Source organism: Pyrus communis, chromosome 15 (assembly GCF_041283825.1).
Source record: "Pyrus communis isolate YQ-2024b chromosome 15, ASM4128382v1, whole genome shotgun sequence".
Classification (NCBI taxonomy): domain Eukaryota; kingdom Viridiplantae; phylum Streptophyta; class Magnoliopsida; order Rosales; family Rosaceae; genus Pyrus; species Pyrus communis.
Genome location: NC_142579.1, coordinates 37,939,966 through 37,958,777, shown reverse-complemented (window position 1 = coordinate 37,958,777; position 18,812 = coordinate 37,939,966). Strand labels below are relative to the sequence as shown.

General features: G+C 37.1%; 2 protein-coding genes and 1 long non-coding RNA gene across 9 annotated transcripts; 1 reads left to right on the top strand and 2 right to left on the bottom strand.

The window, feature by feature from the left end:
- Positions 1-70: 70 nt before the first annotated feature.
- On the bottom strand, positions 71-4,676 carry LOC137727059 (wall-associated receptor kinase 5-like). Of its 2 annotated transcripts, none has more exons than XM_088686798.1 (4): positions 3,557-4,676; positions 3,257-3,421; positions 2,050-2,733; positions 71-749 (listed from the first exon to the last, which is right to left on the bottom strand). In XM_088686798.1, exons 1-4 carry the CDS (start codon positions 3,768-3,770, stop codon positions 244-246), a joined length of 1,569 nt encoding a protein of 522 aa, XP_088542924.1. In that variant the 5' UTR covers positions 3,771-4,676; the 3' UTR covers positions 71-243. The 2 variants fall into 2 exon arrangements, with proteins under 2 accessions (XP_088542924.1, XP_088542923.1); XM_088686797.1 differs by having other exon boundaries at positions 2,050-2,754; positions 3,557-4,675.
- A 661-nt stretch (positions 4,677-5,337) lies between these two features.
- On the top strand, positions 5,338-7,717 carry LOC137736774 (uncharacterized). 4 transcript variants are annotated; one of them, XR_015956608.1, is made up of 3 exons: positions 5,338-5,987; positions 6,110-6,190; positions 7,385-7,717. It is a non-coding gene; the product is annotated as an uncharacterized LOC137736774 (long non-coding RNA). The 4 variants fall into 4 exon arrangements; XR_015956607.1 differs by having other exon boundaries at positions 6,110-6,938; XR_015956609.1 differs by lacking the exon at positions 7,385-7,717 and having other exon boundaries at positions 5,338-5,720; positions 5,820-5,987; positions 6,110-7,167.
- Positions 7,718-8,510: 793 nt separating this feature from the next.
- Positions 8,511-17,915, bottom strand: LOC137736760 (phospholipase SGR2-like). Of its 3 annotated transcripts, none has more exons than XM_068476022.2 (21): positions 17,315-17,913; positions 17,116-17,216; positions 16,834-17,028; positions 16,344-16,496; positions 15,945-16,016; positions 15,711-15,863; positions 14,870-14,920; positions 13,964-14,134; positions 12,932-13,081; positions 12,736-12,801; positions 12,096-12,638; positions 11,923-12,001; positions 11,698-11,819; positions 11,433-11,505; positions 10,853-10,955; positions 10,460-10,553; positions 10,237-10,299; positions 9,837-9,885; positions 9,467-9,570; positions 9,164-9,210; positions 8,511-8,905 (listed from the first exon to the last, which is right to left on the bottom strand). In XM_068476022.2, the coding sequence occupies exons 1-21, from the start codon at positions 17,511-17,513 to the stop codon at positions 8,653-8,655; spliced, it is 2,841 nt and encodes a 946-aa protein (XP_068332123.2). In that variant the 5' UTR covers positions 17,514-17,913; the 3' UTR covers positions 8,511-8,652. The 3 variants fall into 3 exon arrangements, with proteins under 3 accessions (XP_068332123.2, XP_068332131.2, XP_088541680.1); XM_068476030.2 differs by having other exon boundaries at positions 9,467-9,567; XM_088685554.1 differs by lacking the exons at positions 8,511-8,905; positions 9,164-9,210 and adding an exon at positions 9,656-9,737 and having other exon boundaries at positions 17,315-17,915.
- Between the last annotated feature and the right edge of the window lie 897 nt (positions 17,916-18,812).

Genomic DNA, 18,812 nt, shown 5'->3' with positions numbered 1-18,812 from the left:
ATTTTTAAGTCAAGTGTGCATAAAAAAAAACAATGAACGTAGTTTGAGAAGGGGTGAAAAAACACTCCATGGGGTGCAAGCATTAAGTACAACTTTTTCCCTTTCACTACAAAATTACATTTACTTCAAACTAAACAAGGTAATTAAAATTAACTGATAGATATCACTCCATCGAACATTAGGCAAAAAAAGCACACAAACACCCACAATAAAATTATAAAACGGACTTGTTCACTGGCACAATCATCTCCCACCATTAACTGGTAATGCAACGTGGTTCCTCATAGTATCATAGCCTAAGCCTGAATCGCCAACTTCTCCATAACTAATAGTTTCCATTGATATTCCACCAAGCAAGTGCTGAGTCTCTTCTGAAATGGATTCATCATTCACCCACGGATGCAATACCATCCTTCTCAGTCCCTCTAGCTCCATTGCAACTTCCTGCATCGTTGGTCTTTCTTCTCCTTTTACTCTCAAACACCTCTTTGCAAGTATAGAAACTTCTTTAAGCTGCTCAATGTTTGCCTCAGTCACAATCCAATCATCTAGAACTTGCAGCAAGCGGTCATCTTTCAATGCTGAAAGAAAATACATAGCCAAATTTATCTGTTCCCCCGGTTTGTCAAAGAAAACCGCCTTCTTTCTTGTCAATAGCTCTACGAGGACAACCCCGAAACTATAGACATCGCTTTTCTCAGTCAATTGGCTTGTCTGCAAGTATTCGGGGTCTAAATACCCCATAGTTCCTTGTGTTAATCTATATTAGATGATTAACATATACTGTAATCTTGTATATTGAATCAAGAACAGAGGAGAAAGAAAGAGAGACTAGAGAGAAGTTAGAGAGAGAAGAACAATCTGTTATATTTCTTGATGATCAAGGTAATTACCTCATGAGTTCTTATATATACTGTTACATATAACAGCTAACTAACTAACTATAGTAAGATTGTGACAAGTGTCACAATGTTAAAACACTATACTCTAACATCCCCCCTCAAGAACATGCGGTGATGAACCAAGCATGAGATTGCGGCAATGAGTGCGGAAAAGAGGACCACTCAAGCCCTTGGTAAGAATATCGGCAAACTGCTCTTGAGAAGACACAAATTGCACTGATAGTTGTTTCTGTGAGACCCTTTCGCAAACAAAATGGACGTCGACTTCGATGTGCTTGGTCTTTTGATGCTGGACAGGGTTGAAAGACAAGGCAATGGCTGACAGATTGTCACAAAAGAGGACAGGCACACTAGGTAAGGGAATGTGCAGAAAAACTAACAACTGTTTGATCCAATCCAACTCAGCAGATGTAAACGATAAAGCTCGGTACTCAGCTTCGGTTGAGGATCGAGACACAGTTTGCTGCTTCTTAGAGGACCAGGAAATCGGACTATCACCCAAAAAGACCACCAAACCAGTAGTAGATCGCCTGTCATTAGGGTCCCCTGCCCAATCAGCATCACTAAAAGCCTTCAACTGCAAATCTCCTTTAGTATATGATATACCAATCTGCATTGTGCCCTTCAGATAACGTAATATGCGTTTAACCGCAGTAAAATGGGACACCATTGGATTCTGCATGAACTGACACACTTGGTGCACAGAGAAAGCAATGTCAGGCCGTGTGAAAGTCAAGTATTGAAGAGCTCCTACAAGACTTCGATACAACGTAGGATTGGAATAAGGTTCCCCATCCTCCTTCAGTAACCTATTGTAAGGAAGACAAGGGGTATCACACGGTTTGGCTTCAATCATCTCAGATTTAATCAACAAATCCTCAACATATTTGGTTTGGTTTGATACCATGTTAATCTATATCAGATGATTAACATATACTGTAATCTTGTATATTGAATCAAGAACAGAGGAGAAAGAAAGAGAGACTAGAGAGAAGTTAGAGAGAGAAGAACAATCTGTTATATTTCTTGATGATCAAGGTAATTACCTCATGAGTTCTTATATATACTGTTACATATAACAGCTAACTAACTAACTATAGTAAGATTGTGACAAGTGTCACAATGTTAAAACACTATACTCTAACACCTTGCACCATTGTGGACAACTGAACTTGGCCTAACGGAACCAATCTCGAGGCTCCGAAATCAGACACTTTGGCTGTGAGATTTTCATCTAAGAGTATGTTTGTAGACTTGACATCTCTGTGAATGATAGGAACAGAAGCCGCAGAGTGCAAGTATGACAGCACTCCGGCTGTTTCTGAAGCTATCTTTAGATGGATTTCCCAAGAGGTGTTTGGTCTGGATTCCTTGGTTGTATTATGGATGTAGTCAAAGAGTGTTCCATTTGTTACATACTCATAAACTAGCAGTGGAACTTGTGTCTCGAAACAACAACCTAAAAGCTTAACCACATTCCTATGGTTGATCTGTGAAAGCACCAGTACCTCATTTATGAATTGCTCTATTTGGCTTTGATCCACCATTTTGGACTTCTTGATAGCAATTACTCGGCCGTCTACTAAAATTCCTTTGTACACTGTACCAAAACCTCCTCTGCCAATGATTTTAGACTCATTGTAATTATTTGTGGCCTTCTCAAGTTCTTCTGCTGTGAAGATTTTGGCAGTTTCGTGAGTGGACCCCTGTCGTTCTGAAAGTTGTTGTTGTAGCATTAGTCCTCCATTTTGCCTGAAGAACTTCTCCTTCAGCTTTATGAGCTTCCATCTTTTGTAGCCCAAATACAACCAAGAGCTTCCCATTAGCAACGCTATGAGGCCAACCCCGATTCCTACATTAATTTCCAACAAATGAAGTATGAATTATAACGTCTATGTGCAAGGCGTCCATTCTTTATTAAGAAAACCAAACTCATCATCATTAACTTATTAATATATTCAACATAATGTGTTGCTACGTTTTGTTGACTGCAACAACGAAATGTAGTTTGATATAGAACGGACGTTTGTTCCATAGCCGGATATCAACCGTAATCGTCTTTCTTGTAACCAGTATATTGCAGATTGGACGTTTGTTATTTGAACCACATTTAGAAACTATCTTTAACAGTCAGTCCTAAGGTCAGGCAAGTAGGAAAAAAAAAAGAGCCCAAGTTAACTTTTTGGAGTATGATGGTTGCACTGCTATATATGTTTGAAATCAAGCCCCTTGCCCTACTGCATTTTCTTCAACCAATGCCATTCACTAATCACATTTCTAATGAAGTAGGAACAGTCGGAATAAATGTTGAAAAAGCAGTAAACCAGTCAACAAATATATAGGTTCATACTTACCAACGATAATCTGAACAAGTAATGTTGGATTAGGGGTGCAACCTTCTCCGTCTACTTTACCCTTGCTATGGTACCCCTTGCGGCAAGAACAAGCATAGCCTCCTTCTGTATTAGTACATTTCTGTTCGCACTTATTGAGGTTTGCATCCTCACATTCATTAATGTCTGCAAAAATAACATGACCCATAATTTTCAGAAAGCAAGTTGTATTAATTAGTAGTAGTACTAAAGTTTTGAAAGCAAATGACATTACAAAGATTGAAAGATACACAAAAAACAAGCTTAAGCTATGAAAATTACCATGGCATCCCTCAAGGTATGGATTCCCTCGGTAACCATCTGGGCACTTGCAGCGATAACCCGGACCATTCTTGACATCGATACATGTTTCGTCCCCATGACATGCGTAATTCATCACTTGTTTGTTTCTAACAACCTTGCTGCATGTCTCATGCCCAATTGACCAATCTAGAACCACCGGAAGCACTTCCACGTTGATCAAATCGGTGAGCATATTCGAAGAGAAGTTGAACTTGCTCTCTTCGACAATAAAGGCATAGCTGCAGGGATTGAAGTACCACACATCCGTGTGATTCTTAAAACTATTCACCCTTACGTCATAATAACTCGTATCTTTAGCAATCGATGTTTGGCAACAGCCTACACCGGAGCACGAATAATTGGCAACAAAATTAATGCTGTCACATTTTGTAATGCACCCACCTGTGTATCCATATTCTTTTCCTTGGAAAACCACAATTTCAGCGGAGGTGTCGCAACCAACCACCACAAACACGTTGTCGGTGTCAGATATGAAGAATTTGGACAGTTGGAGATAAGGAGTGTTGCTTACCAAGGACACACCTGATTTGTCGTACAATCTTTGGCTATATATTGTAGGATATGCAGCTTCCCGTCGACAGATATGTTTGTGACCTCAATGCTACTTTCTGTAAGAAATGGCTTTGGAGGGTCGTAGTGTGTGTCATTGCAAGTAATAAGGAAATCCTCGCTGTAGTAACAATCTGGGGTTGTACCAAATGGATATGGGATGCTAACATTCCCACATTTGTCTTGGCAACCCGGCTTGACTCCAACTTGATCGAGGGGCGGAGACAACGGAGGAGGAGGGATTACTTGTGTGGTTTGGGATGAAGTGGCTGCTGCTAGTAGCAGTAGCTCTATTAAGGTGAGCTGCATGAGCATTAATGTTTGTGTGTTCGGCACCACACTGGTGCCCACTGAGCTCTTTGAAGATTTTCTGCCGTTTTGCAGGTTCATCAGACTCGTGGTAGTCATGAAATTTTTAAGGTGTTAGTTTGTTTCTGAAATGAGATATCAATTTGGCCCCTTTGTTGATAGATCATAGCTAGATAGGAAGAAGACCGACTATTCCCCGGAGACTAGACTTTGTCAATTAGCATTTCTTTTATTTTTAACATGCGACGACCGACTATTCCCCGGAGACCAAACTTTGTCAATTAGCATTTCTTTTATTTTTAACATGCGACTAGTCGCATGTATAACTCGATGACGACCAGTTGGAGTTCGAACAAACTTTCCACGAACAATCCTTGCCACAAATGTGAATCGGACCAGTTCGAGTCCGATTAAATGCTTTTTATTTTTTTGGTGAATTATCTCGTGCCTCATTGTTAAGAAAATATTTCAAGTGATTATATTTACCAATCATATCAACTGATTGTAGGCATTTGATGTGTATTTTTTTATTTTATTTTGTTAAGAGACTCTCATATTAATAAAAGAATAAATTTTGCATTGGCTTAAATGTTGGATTATTTCTTATTTTGCTAATTGATTTTATTAATGTAACCTCAACTTTCTTCATGGTATCATAGTAGGTTATCCCGTGTGTAAAACTTAACGGCCACACATGCTTCATGACTACTTTGTCTTGTTCATGTGCTATGCTTGAAAAATTCCACATCGAAAAAAAAAAAGACCTTGCATATGCTTATATGTAATCTAAACTACTTTTCATATTACTAATTAATTTTACAGTAGAACCTCAACTTCTTTCATTTTTATTATATTAATTGATTACAAAGGACAAATTATTATATACTAAAACTCAAAATCCCCTGGTACTGTTCTAGAGCAGTAAAATGGCGAAACAGCCCCTCAAAATTTTTCGTCCTCTCCATTTTGGTGTTGCCTTTCTACAGTAACAAGACCGTTTTGCCCTTATGCTTCTACGTGTCTTTCATCACTGGGTGCTTTGGCTTCGGTTGTTCAAGATATTTCTTTCCGTTTTCCTCTCTTGCATACCTCGAGTTAGTTCGTTTGTCGCCGCCTATTTCTCTTCGCCTGGGATTCTATTTTCTGTCGTTGTGCTGCTTCGTTGATTTTGTTGTTCTTCGATTACTTATCAGAATTGTTAATTTCGGCCTTTTTTTTGGTTCGATTGGAATTATTTTTTGGCTGATTTGATCACTGTTTGCAAGTAAGTGTTGTATGTTTCTCACCGAACTAGGTTTCAATTTTCTACGTTTTCTTAGATGGTTTTTTAGAATATCTGATGTGGTTTGGTTTTTGGTTTCAGAAATTTGTACCAATTTGGTTTCGATTGGAATTTCTGGGCTCATCTAATCCAACATTTCCAGGTGAGAAAGTTGCTTAAATTTTGATCTTTATTGAACTCAGGTAAGCTTCTTCAGTATTTCAGATTGATTTGAAGGAATTTTTTGCCCAGAAAAGCTAGGGTTTTCTGGTAAGTTTTTCAAGTCTTACATCTTGGGGGTTTTGTTTTGTTCAAATATGGGGTTTTGTGATTTTGGATTTATAAATGGATTGAAATTTCTTTTTTTTTTTTTTATTTCACCTCCCACTCAGAACCTGATACTCGGTGACCTTTAGAGCAGCTTCATTCTCTCTTCTTCTCCGACCATGGTTGCTGATCCACAGGGCATCAAGGTGAGTTTGATATTGGCCATATTTTTTAGCTTTGTCAGTGCATCTAATTTATTTTTTTGGATTGGTGGTTTTCAATTTGGGGATGAATATTGTGTTTAAAGCACATGTCGTTCTGACCTTTTCGTTTATGAGGAACAAACACGCTTGCTTATTTAAGAGCCAAACTGTTTAAGTTGCTGAAGGTGCTGACCAAGTGGTGTTAAAAAGGTCTTCCATTATAATTCCCGCCTGATTAATTTTATTCCATCTTGAGATTGGATGTCCTGTTGTAATGTCCATGAGATTGAGTCAAAAGCTCCACCATTTCAAATTATTTCCCATGTAAATATTGAGAAGAAAAGAAAACAAGTTTGAAATTTTGTTGTAATAATTGGTGAGAAAATGATATTAGAAAGTGTGTAATTTGGGAGAGAGGTCGCAGTTGGTAGGAATAAAAGGAGATAAAAAGATTAAACTTGATGATATTTACAGTGTAAAAAAAGAGTTGGTTTTGCTTACAAATGAGGAACTTAGTCCACTGGTGTCAAATGCAGTAAAAATGTTTTTGATGGGAATTAGCAAAATGGTTAGGCTAAATCTTGAGAAAATTTGAATTTTTTTTGGTATTTGGCAGACATTTTTAAGTGATTTTTATGGATTTTTTTATTGTTGCTGCATTTACGGATCATTTGATGAGTATGAAGGGTAGAAGTTGCTTAGAACCAGTTCAAGCTCTAATCATTTAGCAATCAAATATCCTCAGTCATAGGTTTGGGCCTTACCTTCTGTATTTTAATGTTTGTTTTATACCATTTCCTACATTGTTTTGTTGTTTTAGGTTGTAGATGAAATGTAAAGTGTTATTTATTCCAAGTAAAATTAAAAAGGAAACTAGGTCCCCTTCAAAATGCATGGAATAAGCCTATGGGTTTTAACTTGGTTCTTAAATTATTTTTTCAGTGATAAAATCAATTATCAATGTTTACATCATTTGTCAAGTGATAAATAAGTTGACATATTATATTTATTACTTAACTTTTGTTATTAAATTGTGAGTTTGACTGTACAAATCCTTCATTAATCTTTCTTTTATGTGGAGGCCAAATCACAGGAAGTTTTACCCTTTTTTATGGATTATTTGAAGTCTTTTATGCAAATTGCAAGTTATTTTTACTTTATTTGATATTTAACATTCTAAATTACATTTAAACACAGGTACAATGTAACCTTCTTTCTTGAAGATGAGACCGATAATGAGCCAACTACAATGTCTCACAAAAAAAAAAAAAAAAAAATCATAAGACCTCTTTTTATCAGTGGCAAAAAAAGGTTACACCCTACTAAATAATATATTTTCCTATATTTAATCTTTTGTAACAGTATTTTATACCTTGGAAACATAATTTTTCATATGATTCTTAATCCCGCAGCAACGCGCGGGCAATGTTTTCTAGTTATTCTCTAGAATTACTCTTGTCGCTGTCTTTGATTTTTCATGCAAACTCATCGTCTATATCAAAGATATGTGGTTAGTATTTTCTTTGTGTACATGTTTCGTGGAAAGTTAGTTTTAAAGTATCGTTGCACTCAACTTCATACATTGTCTTTGAACAAGAAAAACAAACTTCATACTTTGTCAATACATTGACTTTGCAGTCAGCTACCAGAGCTATTGCTATCTTACTAATCTTACCAGTTCAAACCCCTTTGGATATTGGTAGTAAGCGTAATGCTAGACAGGCTAAATGTTTAAACCATATTTGTGAATTAAATAAGTGTTATTGACTCACTAATAAGAAATAAATATGTTAATCAATACCTTAAGTAATAATCAAATCATCAACACTCACATCATTTAGTTATAAAATTTAGTTTAAAAATTTAGTCTCCCTAACATTATCCTTGATCATAAATGTAATTCCAAATGATCGTACTGATGAAATTGGGTTCTACCGTAAAATCAATTAGCAATATAGAGAGTAGCCTAAAACCATATAAGCACATGGCAAACTTGTCCCCTCACCGATGTGGGACAACTCTCAACACGTCCCCGCATGTGTGGCCGATTTTCAAGCCTAACACATGGACAACACAATAGGGTGACGTGGAACGCGTGTGGCCGTTGGGCTTCACACGTGTGACAACCTGCTCTGATACCATGATGAAATTGGGGTTCCACCATAAAATCAATTGGCAATATAGGGAATAGCCCAAGACCATATAAGCACATAGCAAACTTGTCCTCTCACCGATGTGAGACAACTCTCAACACGTACGACTTAGATGGATTTTGAAATGTAGTTTTCCACCTTTATTTTTTTTTGCTTTTCAGCTAAAAGGATTCTTGAGACTGACATAACTCTTTATTTCGATATCTGACAATGAAAATTGATAGAACTTCCCTGAGTTTGTCTATCGTAAATCATTTTGATATTTCTGTGAAAAATTTATCAAATATCCTCGTCAAGTTGTCATTTAAACGACTACGTGACCACCATTTTAACGGTGTTTTTGGGAAACTTGTTAGCTTTCTTTGAGATATTTCTGACCGTACTTTCAGAGAATGTCAAGGGAAGCTCCTCCTCTGCCGTCTCTCTTTGATCAGACCAGCCTGTGAAACCACTCTCAGTTTTTGAGTTTCGCCTGCTAGATTCCTCAAGTAAGCTCTCATCGTGTATTTCTCCGTACAAGTGTTTCAATATGAAAAGGGCAGTATCATAATCCCTCCAATAGTTTCTGCACAACAAGACTCAGTTAAGTTTTCAAATGAAAATGAGGAACATTCTGGTTGCAGATAAAGGCAAGAAGAGCTGAATTAATATGGTCGTTAAACAATTGCAAGAAAAATCTCAACAACTAAATAAACAAATATGGCTTAGGCATACACGACAATTTGCATCAACAGTTTACAGTAGTAATAGTTCACTTGATAAACAAATGATGGATAACAATTCCAATTACAAGTATGAGGAAACATTTGAAGTGAGTACGTACGTATGTGCTCCAATTGCAGAAAGATACGGATGTTCAAATGTCTTATCCTGCATGATCAACAAAAAATCTCACTGAGGAATCAAAGAAATGAGCTGGTACTAATGGCATAAGGTCAGTAATTGTTACGTGTCTAACTGAGTAAAAGTAACAAGACTATAAGGCAAGCAGTTGCAGGGCATATTTTTGAAAGCAAAATAAATGAGACTCAGGCATGCACAGGTACGAGTGTGCACAATGTCTCTGTTTGTATGTCTACGTCTATGTGTACGTGGAGTGAATGAGGTGGTGGGCATATCTACGCACTTGAAGCACATGATCAATCCGCCCTTCTTCACTTCCTGTTACTCTTTCCATCATACGAGAACCATATGATTTCTCTTCCATTTCTGGGGCTGTTTCTGCTCCTTCTGCCATGTAACAAAATTAACAAAAATAAGAAATATGCAGGAGCCTTATGAAAGATGTGATGGAAAAGACACTGTATTGAATTACGTTTTCATATTTAGGGCCTAGGGTCGTTTATACTTCCAAACCCCATACTGTTCCTTCTTTTTTCTATATGAAAACAAGATCACTACAGAGGACCACTTTTGTTAAAAATTTGTTCTCAGATATCTGTATCATTAAGAAGAGGAGGATACAGAGTAAAGGATCAAAAGACAAAATCTACTACCTTCTAGGCTTTCTGCATTTCTTGACTGGCAAACTGTCAGCACTTTAATCTGTGTTCAAACATATAACAAAATCTTGATATTAGAATAATTTCTAACATAATATAGGAACCAAAGCATGGAGGGTTTCAAACCACCCATCCTTGCAGAGTCTCATATTACGATTTTTTTTTTTTTTTTTTTTTTTGTCGCAACTTATAAATAACCTATAAGTTGACACTCAACCTTGAAACTTAAAAAACTAATTTGGACAGAGAGAGGGGATTCACATATGCAAAGTTCAAAACCCTAGTTTACTTAAAGTGTATCTTAACATATATACAATTACTATAGACGCAGCTGATATGCGCCTATAACAGATTAGAAAGTTATATCAACTTCTAGGAGTCTAACCATGCCCACCTTTACGAAGTTTAGACGATCCATCATTGCTTGAGAACAAGCAGCTAAATCTTCAGTAAATTCCTGCATCACATAGCAGTGCACGAGTGTAAGAGAGGGAGAGAGAGAGAGAGAGAGAGAGAGAGAGAGAACGCGTGCATGCGTGTGTGTGTGGGTGGGGGAGGGGGGAAGAGATAGAGCTGAGGTAGGCGATCCACAATCATGTATGTTAAAAATGCTTTACCTGAAATCCAATATGCAACCTCTTTCCACCTTTGTGATAGGGTATGATAACAGGTCGCTTGCTGAGGTATTCTTTACACACAAGTGGTTCTATTCTGCATTTCAATATGAAAAAAGTTCTATCATGTGCTGTGCTCCTAGATCAACAAACAAGAGAACACTAAAAGATAAAGCAATACGAGCAATAAACATAAAGTTGTATATATAAGAATTTCCAGATGATATCATTCAATATTTTGCACTTTCAGCAAACTAAGTGGAATCTATTCAACAAAAGGTATCATGTCATGCACTGTACGAACCACATCCCTCAGAGAAATGATGCGGTAATGCTTCAACTTAAATTGGATTTCATATTAAATACTAGCATCACGAGAGCTGGATTGCAACAGACCTATATGCAACGGGATCAAAGGGGTGAAATATATTGAACATCTGCCGACAAGCTGGCATCTCCTCACTTATATTTTCCTCTTCCCAATATTCTGTCCCCTTTCCTGAAAATGAAATGATACAGTAAATTAAATTCAGATTTAGGCCTCACATCAAAAGTAAAAACAAGAATATCTGAAAATACATCTCCTGGCAGATCTTAAATTTATTGAAGAAGGAAAGATATACAAAGTGAGTAAATAAATGCACAAAACAACAAAACACCTTAAACACGGATCCCCACCAGCATACCGATATGCAGTAGAAAAATGACATGTATCATTTCAATTACAGAAAAAACCCACTCAGTAGAATCAGCGCAGATGTCACAAAACACCAATAGACATGGTAACAAAACAAAATTGTTTTTAAAGAGCCCAATATAACTGGACACAGCACGCATGTGCCTTGAAATTGTATAAGCATACAAGAGCATCAAAAGATCCTTCATAGAGAAAATTTAGGAATTTGGGTGATCCAACTGCAAAGAATGAAAAACATCAACATGCAAAGCATATTAAGACATAGTCATCGATCATTACCAATCCCAATACGAATATTACGAAGGGCAAGAAAAACCCCAAGGGGTGATCCAACTGCAAAGAATGTATCAACCTGAAATATGAAGATTTACAATTAATGAGTAGCGAAATCCAAAACAAACTATATCTCCTGTTTGCATTCATAGAAATATGAAAGAATCCAATCCGGATTTTTTTAGATGCAAAAATTCAAAATTTTAATTTTGCAAATGCTACTGTCAAAAATGGAAGAATGATATACAACAAATGGACAACTTTCTTGCACCTTGAACTCAAGTTTTGTGTATGTGATATAAGGGGTATAATTCTTGGGTGAACCATCTTGTGCAACAGGCAATTCCACAGAAATGGGTTGCTTTGCCACAGTTGCAGGAACCTCTTCATTTTCTGTTCAGATTATATATACAGACGCATAAGAGCTCATTTTATACACTGAAAACAAGAAATTAAATGAAAAAAAAAACAATTAAATCCACATATCATAGAGCACCTTGATGCAATCCTGGACTATGATCTCTATCACCACATTTGGCTTCCAATTCTGATATTTTGGACTTGAGTGAATCAATCTGAAAATAGAGAATTCATTGAATATATACATTTTATATAAATGGTGCCCACAAAAGGCTAGGCAGAACAGCCTATCCAATTATATATTCTCACCTCTTCCCTCAGCAATTTGACTACTTGGTCTTTATTGCTCGTTTCTTCGCATACTTTTTCTACCACATCATCAGCACCATCAACCCGGACTCCACAGTTTATGGTTTTGGTTTCATCCAACCCATCGCATTTAAGCATGTCATTTGATTTACAAACTGATTCATTAACATATTTATCACCATGTGGTTGTTTCGAGTCCATAGACCTTGCAACAAACTCATTAGAATCTGATGTGTTGCGACCAACAACATTCGAGGCATCTTCAGCATTTCCATCCTCATGTATCAAAAGATTTGGTTGTGCACTCATATTGCCGTCATGAATTGAACCCATTGTGTCATCAGTTTGATTGTTTACAAAGGCAATTGCATCTCCCAAATTAGTTGGAGTGTCGTACGTAGATTGATTATCAGGAGAAGATTCTCCATCTCTAGCATGTTCTTTGAACGCCCAATCCATTGGAAATGGGGAGGACAAATTCTCCTGATGACAAAGGATATCATAGGAGAGGACACTTCCCAAAGAATGACCATATATGGAAACCTATACGGATGTGAGATGAAAGCACTCAATTTAAATATAATCTTATATGGACAAAGTGTGACTAAAGAAAATAGTAAAACGCTTTTTAACCGCATACCTTTCCATCATAACCTGGATTCCTCCGAAGAAATTTCAAATATAACCGATTTAATTGGTTGGATACCTATTGGGAAAAATTGTGTGCAAGTAAGATGCCATTCACATCCAAGAATGCAAAAGAATTGGAAAAGTGAAATCATACCAACATTATCATAAAAGTAGACACAGAAATTTAAAGAATAAGTATGCACTACCGAGTTGATGATGTCCTGACAATATATGGGACTCATGTAGTATAACACATCATGAACAGTTGCACTCAGCATGACACGTAAACCCTTAACACCATCTAAAGTACATTTTTCGACTGCAGTTTCACCACTAAGCTTCAAACCTTTTCTCCACTGAAATCAAAATATCAATCAGTTTGTAAAAGCAATGAACAAAAAAAAAAAAAAAAAAAGAGGAAAGTAAAGTTAGGATAGAATTGCATATTAAAGGCACAAAAGAAAAATGAGGAATGAAAATGAGAAGATGATGAAGAAATGAAACCAAATTATTTGTTTGAAAAGGAAACATATAAATCCAAAATGACATTAAACAGAGGCACGCAAAATATCAGAACAGAATGCAGCACATACCGCAACAAATCAGCCACCTTAGCTAATTTTTCTTCATATAAAGAAGTATTGTCATATCATGGTATCTCCGAGTGATCGCCAAATTCAAATTCATGTTTCTAAAATCTCCATGATATTTCAAATTACACATTCCATGGAAGTGAGGAGCCTAACAAGCTTTAATGTAAGAAGATTTTCATTTCCTATTCTTTTGACAAGAAACAGATTTTTTATTAACGGGAAGACTAACAAAAAGTTGACAAGGAATCCACCGACAAAGATTAAATCTAAAATACTAGACCAGACCTCTTAAATAGAAGTAATTTAAATAGACCAGACCATCAAGGTAAGGAGATGATTAGCAAGTCATATTTAAGGAAAAGAAGATGACCACGAAATAATTTTACTCTAGGAAACGAGTGTTCACTCATATTTAAGGAGAAGAATGGTGATCATCATTATGATAGACAACCACATCCAACACAGTGGGTACTCTCTTACCTCCCTGTTTATAATACTCAAACAACACAAGTTAGTCTCACAAGCATCACAGGAGCGGTGATCCATTTTATTTCATATAGTAAGAAACAGAAGAGTTTTGCGATAATTAAAAAAAAACAAGTAGAAAGAAAATGGGATGAACAGCATACAAAAGAGATTGCTTACCTGGCATGGGATAAAAAGAACCCTTTTAGAATCACGTTGGTGTGAAGTAAGGTGTGTTTCGGCAAGACTTGCTGTTATAAGGTGAAAATTAGCAACATCATCAACTAAATTTGATTTCTCCAATCTTTGACCAATTCCATGAACCATGAACACAAGGTGTCGAACAGGAACCTAAATCAAATATGCAACGTCAATCTTATCACTTTCAAAAAAAATCAAATATGCAACACATCTTATCACTTTCAAAAAAATCAAAAACTTAAATGAAAGGAAATCTTACTGCTGCAAACAGACGGTTATTGGAAAACAACAATTATGGACTCTGGAGAATCTCACACATAAGTTTTGGATGAATTAGATTTTGGTTTCTTTCAGTTACGCCAGTTATATATCAGAGCAACCACCCTTCACTTTCCTAGCAAAATTATTATCATACATTTGTCACCTTGAAACTGAGTATCGAAACCAAAAGGGTATAGATTAACCTTCAAAAAATCTAAAAGGCAAAAGGCAGGATTTATCCTAAAAGCATGGGCCACAAGATCTTCTAGTTCGTGAACGGCCTTAGAGATTGACATTATAAAGAACTTGTTACCAACTAGTCAACTAAACTATTTCTCAGCCTGACAATTTCCTTCGACAAGGGTTCTTGGTAGGTAGCTTCAACAACACAACCTACCCAACAAGAAAACCCTTCGACTTCATAACAAGAATCCAAGTCAGGCAGGCAAGGTATCCATTCTCCCAGCTCTGTTCATAACTATAGATTACTAAGAGCTGGAAGAAGACATTGGGCATGGAAGAACACGCATATATTGGTACAAGTTGTATGAAGGAAGGAATATATGAAAATAATAAGTACAAAATGAAAAGCAACATTTTTATTTGATATGTTAAAATGCATACCTGCGAGCAATAATCATCCATTTCCTCCTCCTTCTGCTGGCGCAATTCATTCTATAATAGAAAATGATTGTGATAAAGATGATAATTTATTCTTTTTTGTTTGATTTTAATGCTCAAACAAGACTTTCTTATGCTGAAAATAAATGAAATTCTCATGTTAGAAATTATAACAGAACACGACAAATAAGACAACTCTGGGGTGAAGCAGACGTACGGTTAAGAAACCAATGACAATTGTTTAAGTGCTAACACTTGAGATTTGAACGTAACTGCCCAACCAAACCAAACCATCGAGACATGCAATGGCACATGAAACCTACTATCATTGTAGCAACTAATTGTTCCTGTTGTTTTTGTTGTCCTTTCCCTTTCCTCTTGTTACCATTATTACACCTAAAAGACTATGATAAAAATTAAAATCTAGGAGCAAAATACCACGTGTACCTTGCTTAAATGGTTTCAGTAAAGCTGAGAAGTAAGTTTCTTTTTCTGTTTAAAAGTTTAAAATTATCTGAAATTTACAAATACACCAACTAGTGACTAGATGCAGACTTCCACCAAACTTCAGATCATCCTTTTCCATCTTCAAACATCCATTAGAATCCAAAGCATTGACACCATCAGATTAAGATGATATGACGGAAAAGTTCACATAGCAACAAGTGTAATTTCACGAGTACCAAAAAGAAACAACAAATCCGGCATCAATGACAAACTTGCTTAAATAAATTCCAAAAATTTGACTCACCACAAATATCCGAAAAAGGTAAAATGTTGAAAAAAAAAGGTACTGAAGGCAGTGTCAGAACTTATCCCATCAAAGAATTTATTAAATAGATACCTGTGTGGGTTTCGGAGAGTGCGATGCGGAATATCCACGCCTTAATTTCATGCCATTTCCACCTAAAGTAATGACACTAGAAAAACCAGAAGCATCTATATTTAGCCAAGCCTCCCAAGTGTTATCTTCTCCTGTGAAAAGCGCATGCAGTCCCTAAAAGTACATCCCCAGGATGTGTTTAAGAATACAATAATAAAATTATAAAATGTCTTTTCCAAATAGCAATACACATACAGGTGTAGAGCCTTGCAATTCAACTCGAGCTGCAAAAAGTCCAGAGGGCTGAAACGTTCTCCGGTGCCAAACCTGGAGAGAAAAAGTCCAACTTCACCAACATGTGCTTATACCGTGTATACCAAAAGAGATTTAGAACATGAGTCCAAACAGAAGAGCACATGTACAAGAGGCAGACTGAACAAGTCTTAAAAATCATTCCATAAATCTAAATTTTGGTATGTTTTGAACATAAAAACAATCCTCTGAATCAACATAAAGTAAGGGGAGTTATCACACTTTCTGACACATAGAATCTGGATAAGGGTTACCAATTAGACAATGATCAGAATATGCATACACTCCAACTAATCAGAAACATGATTGTTTAAAGTCACCCATATTAATACTGAAGCTAACCTGATTACGATATGCAACCTCTAATTGTTCAGAAACATCTTCACGAAGTGGGAGCCAATCAGCCCCTTTACGAGCAAACCAGTGACCTCTTAACACACGTCGGTTTTCTCCATCCCAATAGACAGGGAAAGAATGCCGCTTCACTAAATCTACCTGCAGTAATTACATGACTATGTCAACTCAAATCAATCATGCCTTTATCCAGAAAATAGTTGGAGTCGGTTCATTTCACTTGATACACTTCAAACTAGTAACCAACGAAGTATCTTACGATGCTAGCATCATGAGATTTTTACTGAAAATTACACAAAATTTTCCCTGCATCAACTCAAATGGATTCATCAACAACGACTACTTAAGAGAACATCAAGAAAGACTTGCCAACGCATGCAAAGGAGTTGATTGGTACTGGATAGCTACAGTTTCAGGCCCACATGTAGTTCTGTACTCTTTACACTGACAATGAAAACCTTGAAAAAAGAAGGCTTACCTCATAAAGCCCTCCCTTAACAGGGACACCAACTCTTTCTTCATCCACTTGATCTAACTCAACCGATCGACCCCTCTCTATAGAAAATGAACTCTGCCGCTGAGCCACGTTCTTACTTGAACTAGGCCGCTCTTTCGGGCCTTCGCTACATTCTGCGTACTCCTTCCACCAACAAGAAAGCAACTCTTCCTCCCTCTGCATGCATGCAAATCCAACCCTCAAGTAATTAAACCAATTCAAACACAAATAACGCAACTTTATCACTTAACAAACCAAACCCACCTGTAAAAACGATGCCTCAATTGCTAGAGAGTCCCTCATACCGAACCGAAAATACTCCCCTTTCCCCACCATCTCACTCTTTGGGACTGAAGCAGCCATCTCTGCACCATCACAGAAGCAGAAAATTGCCAATTGTGAATTGAGAAGTAAAAACGCACACTAGAACTCAAAACTTCAATGCTCTTGAGATTCGAATTACCCTTCTCCGCCAATGGGACTTTGCAAAAGTACCACCGGACATCGCCGCCGTCGGACGGGCTTCTAGTCTGAGCCAAATACTTCTGGTGCCCCTTACACTGTTCAATCTCATCCTCCAATCTCGCGATATTACTCGGCGTGTTCTTCAGCAAATCCGGAAACGTTTCTTCCGCCACACGCTTCGCCCCCGAATCCGCCATGCCCAACTCCAAAGCTCTCACCTCTTTTCAAATCCCCAACTCAAGACTCCCCTTTTTCAATTCATCCCAAAACCCTAATCGCCTGCGCCGGAAACGCGATCAGAAACAGCGGTAGTGGGCAGGGATTTTCGAGTGGAATTGGGAATTTGAGAATTTGTAGGAGCCGGAGGAGCGCGAGGAAGTGGAATGCAAAACCGAAATGGTTGCTCCAATTTCAAAGTGGGCATGTGGAAAAATCATGACCGAGAAGGTGCGGAGGGAGGGAGAGGGGGTTGTTGTTCGGAAGAAGAACGACCGTTCGGTCGGTGTTGAATGGCAGGTGGATTGCAATTTGCAACGACTGCACCACCGTTACAAATGGCGGTTGCGTGCCTTTCTCTTTCTTTCCTGTATTTTTTTTTTCATATTTTTTACTCGATTTCTCTTTCGGCAATAAAGCCCAGTGATGGGCCCTTTGGCAAGTATTGAATTGGACTTATTGGCCCAGTATTTTTTTATTTTTTCTTATTTTTTCTTATTTCTTGCTTCTCTCTCAAGTCTACTTGCTAAAGTTAATTACGTCGCTTTAGTGAACCTTTCGTGATCACAGGGTACATACTTGTATTCATCCAATTCAATTGCATTCACCATCAATTATGTTAACTTTTATAACTGATGTCATTGTTATTCTAAATTCACAATTTCATTTTTTTTTTTTTTTTTGGTAAAGATCATGAAATGTTGCCACACCCGATGAGCAGGACTAATCTCCATTTGAGGTTCGGCTTACCTCTGGCTACAAAGTGCTTTCAGTTGGTTTTGACCCCTGCCAGAAAGGCAGCAAGAAGTCTGCCAACTCAAGCTGGCAATTTGCCACTCGCACCACACCCTGTGGTTACACGCTCTTAAAAGTTAAGGAGAATGGACTTGAGACATGAAAATTTTGAGGCATGAAACAACCGCTAAACTTCGTACGACACTTTTGTGATTAAATCTTCTTTCTCTTGAGCCAGAATACCCAAGTAAAACTAAGAATGAGAGTTTGAACTAATAAAATAGTGATTCGAGTCATAACCGTTAGGTTCTCAATTTTTTCACTTACAACTCTAACCAATTTTAATACATTAATACTCTAACTGGTAACATGAGTCTCATTACCTTCCTATCGCATCTCTTCCTATGTTTCCCCCAACTAGAACAAAATTAATTAAATTGAACCGAAATTCTCCCATTTTCTAAATTATTGTAACAGTTTCGAATCTCCTCATTCTCCTTAATAATAATAAATTAAAAAATAAATAAATTGAGCCGAAAACAAAC